Source organism: Lotus japonicus, chromosome 3 (genome assembly GCF_012489685.1).
Source record: "Lotus japonicus ecotype B-129 chromosome 3, LjGifu_v1.2".
Lineage (NCBI taxonomy): Eukaryota > Viridiplantae > Streptophyta > Magnoliopsida > Fabales > Fabaceae > Lotus > Lotus japonicus.
In genome coordinates this window covers 61,190,783-61,200,218 of record NC_080043.1, presented here as the reverse complement: position 1 = coordinate 61,200,218, position 9,436 = coordinate 61,190,783, and the positions used below count along the sequence as shown (strand labels likewise).

At 31.2% G+C, this 9,436-nt stretch overlaps 1 protein-coding gene across 1 annotated transcript; it reads right to left on the bottom strand.

Annotated features, from left to right (window-relative positions):
* Nucleotides 1-225: 225 nt before the first annotated feature.
* On the bottom strand, nt 226-7,924 carry LOC130745140 (beta-glucosidase 12-like). The gene is made up of 13 exons (XM_057597284.1): nt 7,732-7,924; nt 6,048-6,117; nt 4,335-4,393; nt 4,059-4,134; nt 3,870-3,947; nt 3,689-3,776; nt 2,546-2,801; nt 2,169-2,284; nt 1,539-1,750; nt 1,409-1,440; nt 1,049-1,151; nt 830-938; nt 226-748 (listed from the first exon to the last, which is right to left on the bottom strand). The coding sequence occupies exons 1-13, from the start codon at nt 7,903-7,905 to the stop codon at nt 577-579; spliced, it is 1,545 nt and encodes a 514-aa protein (XP_057453267.1). The 5' UTR covers nt 7,906-7,924; the 3' UTR covers nt 226-576.
* Between the last annotated feature and the right edge of the window lie 1,512 nt (nt 7,925-9,436).

Sequence of the window (9,436 nt, the reverse complement as noted above, 5' to 3'; positions counted from 1 at the left end):
ATGTTACTTCTCATGGTTTGAAGGACCAAAGTTAAATCTCATTCCTTTTAATTTACAGAAACCAAATCCAAATTTATCCATTTTTTTTTATCAAAAAGGCACGTATAAAGAAATGCACATAAATATATGGAAAAGTAGCTATTATTCATAGAATAAAATTGGCTTTGACTGAGAATAAAGGACGATCCCTCCATATAACAAAAAAAAAGACGAAGGATCATATAATTTTATTAAAAAACCAAAACTTTTATTGATAAGAAACAGAACAGATACAAAGAGAAATGGAACATTGGAGTAAAAGAGTTCAAGCCCCCAAGTTACAAGGAACAAAAAGGTACAAAAGACAACATAACAACAACCCAGCAAGATGAAAGCAGGATCCTTGCAGTACCATGGTCCATACCGCTGCAGCTGGAACAAGCAAGGGGATACAACAACAAAAACAATACGATCACAACAGCCCACCCACATCAACACCAGAAGCGGATTCGGACGAAGGATCATATAATTATTGAAAGCTTAACTTGAATGATGTACTTCATTGCATAATTTGTAGAGCCATTAGTCATCCAAAGTCTAATATCTTTTAAGAAAGTTTGTGAACCATTTTGCTGATAGCTTTTTGTACCTCTTCAATCCATTTTTGTAATCCACAAAATTCATTCCAAATCGCACTGTATAACCTGAAGACCATTCATAATTGTCCAGCAATGACCATGCGAAATATCCTTTGACGTTTGACCCATTCCTTTAAAATTCACGAAAATGAAAGTATTAAATTATGTATAGAAAATATTTTTTAGCAAAATACATGTAAAAAATAACTCACCTTATTGCAGATCGAAGATAAAAGAGATGCCGAAAATAATAGTCGATTCTAAAAGTGTCTATAAGAGCTTCCTCTAGTGATAGTGTTGGATCATTGAACTCACTCATACCTACAATGCAAGTACAATATGCAAAATATGAATGATTTCATACATGATAATTGCTAATATATGTTAAAAAACATTCAAGGTAAAAATTCGATTCTATGTTGCGTGATTACCATTTTCAGTAATGTAAATCAGAGGGTTGTTGTACTTTTTCTTGGTATAGAGCAACAATTCTTGAATTCCTTTTGGATAAATATATAACCAAGTCGATGCAGCCTACCAACATGATTAGAAACAGAAGTTATTGCTATAGTCAAACAAATTTCAAAAATGTAACAAGACATATAGATTTTTCCAAACATCCGATGGACATGCGCTTAGCAGTGGTCTAAACCGCTGCTATTTAATGGCATAAGTTGCCGTAAAAAATTATATCCATTTGATGTTAAAAAAATTTGTACGTTTACGGATCATTACCCAACAAATTAACATGGAGATCATACAACTAAACATTGATATGGTCATATACGTACCCTTGGACCTATGGGATTCCCGTTACGCTCACCTACCATAAAAGAAACAAAAGATTTGCTATTAATTATCAAATTAACTTATATATATGGAGCAATAATTTAAAGAATTGATAGGTAAAGATGTGCTTACCTGTAAGATTGGCAAGAGAGTCTGTGAAGAAATAGGGATGGATTCCAGGAGGTGCGTTGGCAGCATAATAAGTGGTGTAATAGTTTATTCCAATAAAATCAAATGAACCTTTAACTAGCCTAGCTTGCCTCGAAGTAAACTTTGGCAATCTGTTTCCAACTAGAGAAATCATACTGTCTGGATATTTTCCAAACGTCAGTGGATCCATATACCTGCAATCATTGTTTACAAATGAAATTTGACTCGACGAATCATGAAAAATAAGTCGATTCACAAGTTAAAAGACTTTTTTACAAATTAATTTTAGCACATAATTAATAAACCTATTGTCAATAATATATAGTAAATAGTCGTAGTAAAAACATAATTTATGGATGAGTTAAGTTTTTAGAGTACTCTACCAATGCTCATGAAAATTACTTGACTCATTCTTTTTTAAGTGATCTAGATTAAGTTTCCAGAGGTTTCTAGTTCTAAGGGATTGTTGGGAGTGGTTTTAATTTGATTTGCACTAGGTAGTGCCACTTCTTATATGTTGTCATTTATTTTTATGTTGGTATTGTAATTAACTGAAGCATTCTTGAACTTCTAATAATATATTATTTGAGAGTGTTTCAAGAACGTACATACCATCCAAACATGAAGTCAATTGCTCGTCCAGCAGCGTGATGATCATATTTGTTATCTGAAAACGGTTCAAACCAATGAGTCACCAATGTTACTCCTATGATCCCCTTTTGAGATGCCTGCGTAGAGAGTTTAAATTTGGTAGTAAGTTAGTTAACAATACCTACGATGTATGTTATGAGAATGAATATTTTATATGAGAATGATAAGAATGAATCATGAATTTTAGATCAAATCATGAATGATCATAGACTAAAAGTTATTAATGTTCATGTGACACTTAAAAATGTCATGTCACATGCATGACTTCATGTCATGCATCCCCAACAACACTATAGTAGTAAGTATATTTAGTCATTAATGCACAACGTGTAATGAACCTGATATTTCTTCTTGTACACATGAACAGCTTCCGCATGAGCAAGAAGTTGGTAGTGTGTAACCAAATATGGCTCTATCCCTGAATCACCACCGGTGCAATTTGGATCCAACCATTTAGAACATCGACCTGGTGCAAATTCCCCAAGTGCATAGCCATTGCTACTGAAACCCCATGGTTCATTCAAAGTAATCCAATGCTTCACTCTATCTCCAAATTCCTTGAAACAAAGCTCCGCATAATCTTTGTAATCAGCTCTGAAAGATCAATCATGACATGTTAAATATAAATTTATTTATATGCATACCTTCAATTTAGGTTCATATATGATTTATTATAAAGAGAACATAATTTTATCTTGAAAATAAATATGTGTGGTATATGAAAAATAATATCTACACATTATATTAGGCCAGTAGAGAAGACCATCAAGAGACAAACATCACATCTTTACCCAAAATCTTAAGGCATTGAATTTGTGGATCTTACTATCTCTTATATACACTTCAACATCTTCACTTCCATCCAATGTGAAACTTCAAACTCACACTTGATTTTCTCAACATTTATATTATTGAAAAACAAAATTGATATTAAATTTTTTTGATTAAGGAATTATCCTCTTTAATTTATTCATAAAAGACTAAATTATCTGAACCGAACTACTTAAAAATATATATTTCAAGACTTTTTCCACTCTAGACTAAGAAAAATCTGCTTCACAAGTTAAAATAAATTTTTGCAAATAATGTTAGCACATAAGAAGCATATTGTAAATAACATGTACTACATATTAGTAGTAAAACTATGATTAACCGATAAACTAATTTTTAACATGGTCTCACAATAGAGTTGCGCTTATATATTTATTTTGTTTTTGTTTCTACTTATTTGCAAAAAAAGACGGGGCTAAGGCCTAACTTGGGCGGAAAATGAATGCGACAAAGATTGGTGTTCATCTAGTGACTAGTGAAAGAGAGCGATAAGAAGAAAAAATAGATACATCCTAAATTTGATGTGATTGAAAAAAGAGATAGAGAAATATAATGTTTTAAGGTGTGTATATATATATATACATGTGTATATATATATATATTATTTGTTATACACATATCATTACCGACATAATTTTTGTAGCACTTACACAATGTTCTCCTTTAAGAACCCACCATACTCATCTTCCAAAGGTTGGGGCATATCCCAATGAAAAAGTGTAACAAATGGTTGTAGACCTGCCGTAATAACATTCAATTTATTGTGTTAATTTGTTATCAATTGTTTGAGAGAAAAATAACAAAATGTCAATATTGAATTTCTTTTTGGACCTTTAGCTAGCAGCTCGTTGATGAGATTGTTGTAATATTTTATTCCTTCTTGGTTTATACCTCCACTGAGCTTTCCTTCTTTATATAGATAGTTTAAGATTAAGAAAATGTTAATCTGAATGTTCATCAAATTAAACAAAATTAATAAATACGAATTGAAACTCAGTATGTTATTTTTGATTAACTCACTTGGAAGGATTCTAGGCCAAGAGATAGAAAATCTGTACGCATCCAAATTCATAGACTTCATGATCCCAACATCTTCCTGCAATAATATACAAGTATTTAAAGCTATCATTTTATAATCATTTCGCTGGATATATTGATTTTTATTGGCTTTTTTAATGTATTTTTTTACTGTTTTTTATAGGCAAATGATATTATTGTATTTTTTATTGTAGTTTGGTGCATGTGGATGATATTTTAGATGAATATCTATTGTCGTCATTCGACATTTGAGCATACCTTGTAGCGGTGATATTCATCTATTGCAACATCTCCATTGCTTCCATCTGCTATGCGATCTGCATATTGCATACTAATTATATTAGTTTATGAAAAGAAAACGATTGAATGTTAATACCAAAAGTCGTAAACTACATTTACGCCTTATCTTTTAAAGTAGAAAGTAGGGGTGTTAATGCGAAAGAAATTCAAACAAAATTATACTTGTGAAAATAACGAATCACGGTCTCAGTGAAATCAGAAAGAAAAAAATAAATCTTTTCCAAGTGTTTTTTTTTTAAAGCAAAAGTTGATTGAATGCGTAAGGAGTTGAGATAATCACCTGTTTTGAATTTTAAGATAGTATTACCTTCATTCCTTATTAACAATTTATTTTGTTCTTATATATCTGCCCACTCAGAATTTCAAATGAGTATTAATTGATGTTTTTCCAAGAAATGTCTTTATGGGAACAATAAATGTGGAAATATAAAATAAATTTTAAAGGGTAAAAAAAACATAAATAATGCTTTTCTGAAAGTTAACAAACTTATTGCACTCCTTAATATGTGTTTATTCTCTTCACTGACAGCTAATTAGGAATGCATTTAGTATTAGTTAAATATATTTCAGTACCAGAATAATTATGTCAAATTTCTTTTAATTATTAAAAAGAAAATTATGAAAAATAACATATCAAACAAAATAAGGAGGTATTAGAAAACTAAATAAATAAAGATGGCTTAAAGGCAAATAACCTTAAATAAAACTTAGACAAGGAGGGTAGAAATAATTTTCAGGGTCTATGAAAATTTATAATCTAGTGTATGTGTATTGAATTAAGTCTTGAATTAAAAAGGAAAAACAAACACACTAGTATTACCATTTATTTACGGATAGTCTCTAAATGAAATTAACATGGAGAATACACACAACAAACATTGACCACAAAAAATTAACTGGTACAATTCTTTATTTTTAGGAAAATATCAAATATATATATATATATATAAAAGGCTGTTGTCCAACAATACACATACAAGGAAACAAAAGAAAAAAGCGAAAAGAAACAGAATCAGCAAGAACAGAAACAAAATCTAATTCTTTATTAGAAGAAAAAGTTAATGTAAGTTCAAAATCATGCTTAGTAATAAACTAATAATTGTTGAATTATTTCTTTTATTTAATGTGTTTTAATTTATCATTAAATTACATTTGCAACAATTTTTTTAAAAGCAAAACTTTATTTAGATCAATGGTCGATAATACAAACGACGCTCAATAAAGTGAGCATAATTCCCTCCAATAATACATAAGAAAGCCTAAAATCAAATTGTTTTGGTGAACCCACAGGTAAAATTTTAAAACACAAAACCTAAAAAACAATTGCACAAATTGCAGAATAAACCCCAAGCAACATCGACAATAATTCTGCCTTAATCAAGTATCAAACGACCAAAACAAGTAGGATCAACTTTATTAGGAAAAAATAAGGATAAAACTTATATCAATTATTATATATATTCATTTCATCAAGTTTTTCAATCATATAGCAACATGTGTTTAATTTTTTATAATTCAACCCCTCATAACCCAGAGAAAAAAAAAATCAAATATAAGCAAGCAACTTATAATTTACAGTTAAATTTTAAGTATGCGTCTTCACGCTTATATGTAGTCTTTAATGTACTCCTATTACTTCTTATTCACACTTAAATTTCTTAAAATAGATACCTGAATGATTGTGGGCGTAGGTGTCCCATATACTTGGTTTTCTACCACCTTTATTTGCCGCACCTTCATACTGCAAATACATATATATCATGAGCACACATGCAAAATTAATGACTTAATTAAATGAATGTGATTTTGACTGGAAACTCTTAAATAACAAAGTGTGGTTGATATAAACAAGAAAACACAAATTGTATCCGTATTAGCTCTCTAAATGCACATGATCAAGAGATATAGTCTCGTTGATTCTTCAAATGGGGAGCACATAAGTTAATGTGAAAACAAATCTTGTACTATACAGCCAACGCTAATTCAAACATGATTTTTGACATGATATTTGTGGATGTTTTAATCATTATTTCTAAATCGATATTCATGAAAACAATCTTCACATTCAAAGTTAATGTGTGCTATGATTGTGTACAAAGAGATGTGTGTGTTCACATATTGACCGGTGCACATGTGAATTGCGTTACTTAGAGATAAAAAATTAACAGAATATTTCTTATGAATTGAGACAAATAGTGTTTTCTTATTAGCTCAACTGATTTTTTTTTTTGGATAAGCCATATTGATATATTAATAAAAGGCACAAGGGGTGCCACCCAAGGTACAAAGAAAGAAAAGAGAAAAGAGAAAGGAGAAAGCTAAGGTGGAGGGGGGAGCTATTTGAGTGGGAAAGTCAGCTTGTGGGGAGTCTACTACAGGATACGATCAGTGCAGGTGCGTGAAGGTGTAGAAGACTCTTGGATATGGTTGGCTGATGCAGAAGGTCAGTTTACAGTGAAATCGGCATATGCTAGTTTGCTGGAATCATCCTTGCAGGTGGATGAGGATGTCTTTTGCTCACTGTGGAGGATCCAAGCACCATCCAATGTTCTAGCATTTGTATGGAAGGCTCTTTTGAATAGAATCCAGTCAAGGGAGAACTCTCTAGAAACATTCTACACGCAGGACAGGACTGCACTTGTGTCATGTGCCACAGTGCCAGAGGAGGAGGAGTCAACAGAGCATTTGCTAATTACTTGCAGGTTTGCTTATGCTATATGTGGATGAGTAATTATAAATGGTTTGGTATTCAAACTGTTATGACACAGGATTGTAAAGCACATTTCATTTCAAACAGCACTGGAGTGCAGAGAAGAAGTCCGACCACAAGACTCGATCGGGTGGCAGCTTGTGTGGTGCGCATGTCTATGGCTCACAAGAAATGGCGTTAATTATATTCAAGCAAGCAAATGGCAACGTGGAGCAGGTTGTGGACTCTAAAAAATTCAGAACTTGGACTTAGCTGAGAAATAAAACGAAGGGATTTACATACTCTTACTATGAATGGGTAAATAATCCCACAGTATGTCTAGAATGGCTGATGTGAATGCTGGTATAAATCTTTGTGATCAATGTATGCTAGACACAAAACGAGGCATGACAATGGGATTGGACAGGGTGTGGAAGATAGGAAACCACTAAAATGTTAATTACAGTGTCTGAATGCTTGTCTTAATCTTAAGTTGTAAGTTAAATGAGCCTTTATATTGTTTTCTTTTCCTTCCTCTCTCTCCTTACTGTATTTCTTTCCTTTTTTAGCTAATATTTCCCTTTGTATTTATTGGATTGGAGCACCTCTTGTGCTCCTTATTAATCCAATTTGGCTTTTCAAAAAAAATTTAAAGACCATGCATACCTGGTATGCCGAGGATGCTGTCCCAAAAATGAAGCCTTTCGGAAAACTGCTGCGATTAAGTGAAACAACGTCAGCAATGGGAGAAACATCTTCTGCAAAAGTAATTGATGGTAATGTGCAAACAAGAAGACTGAGGAGGGGAAGCAGGAAAACCAAGAACGTGTTGAGTGCCATATCAAGTGAATTGATGAAGAAGAGTGAGTATTTGTGTGAAAATGTGGGCCTTTTTATAAGCGAAACTTGGTAGATTAAGTCTAATTAAATACAGATTACCATGGACTAATTATAGATATAAACAAACATTGAAAAAATATAATATCTGCAGCATCCCAAGGGGAAGCAGGAAAACTAAGATAGTAGAGGGACAGATAGCATAAAACCGGTTGTCTAAATATCATATGAGAAAGTTTGAGTTAAGTAACTTATTGTCTAATTACATTGAAAATAATTGACTTTTTTTTTTGTACATCAGAAAGATAAATAGCACCTGCCAGGAATCGAACCCTGAACCTCCCCTATGTCCCCAGCTCCTACCACTTGAGCTATCTTACGGAGACATTGACTTAAAATTTTTATATTTTATTCATTAATTTTTTTATAAAAAATCTTATTTATTCATTGTAGGTTACAAAATGGGTCATTTTAACTCTATTTGGTTTTGCCCGTTTCCTTTTTCCACATCTTAATTAATCTGTTTATTGGGCCATTGGCTCTTGGCTATTTTTATTCTCTTTTTTTCTTTCAAAATCTTACATATTGATAATTGACCAAAATCAAAATATCCATCATTGGTTTTTTATTCACTCACGGTGATGTCTCACACTTTTAGCGAAGGATTTTATTTTAATTTTTAAATTTCATTTCTAATTTGAAATATTTATTAAAATTTACATGTACTTGCGATGAATATGATATATGGAAAATTTGTCGCTAAAATAGACAGATTTCAACACTATATATTTGCAAGGGAAAAAAATTACACCCCTAAAATTTGGGTCATACGTGACTTAGCACCGCATATTTAAAATTGGGTATTTAACTCCTTAAAGTTTTTAAAATGTGCAAAGTAATTCTTATGTTAATATTCTTACTAATTTTCAACATAATTGACTTATTATCCATGTTAATTAATTAAATTCCCGAACAACCTCTGTTAAAAACTCATGGCCCTCCCTCATTCATTTATTTTTATTTTATCTCATATCAATATGTTCTAATTATATATTGTATGAAAAAAATTAATTATCTATTATCCAATAATAAGGTTTTTCAAAGAATAGAAAATTTTCTTATTCAATAGTATTAATATTACTGTCCCTTACTTTTTATACATTAAAATTAAAATATTATTAATTAATAAATTTATGAAAAAAATAATATTATGGAATAATAGAGAAGTTGAATTGTTAATATGATATAAAATATATGATTGAAAATAATGATATGGGATAAAATAAACATAAAAGAATGGGAAAGGGTCAATATTAGGGGCAGTTTGGGAATTGAACGTGGATAACTAGTAATTTGTGTTTAAAATTAACAAAAGTATTAACATAATTTGCAAGGTTTCCGATGCATAAAAAAAGGTTACTTTGCACACTTTTACAACTTTAAGGAGTTAAATGCATGTTTTTAAATATAGGGGTTAAGTTGCACGTGGCCCAAACTTCAGGGAGTGTAATGTGTTTTTTCCTTTTTTGCGAAT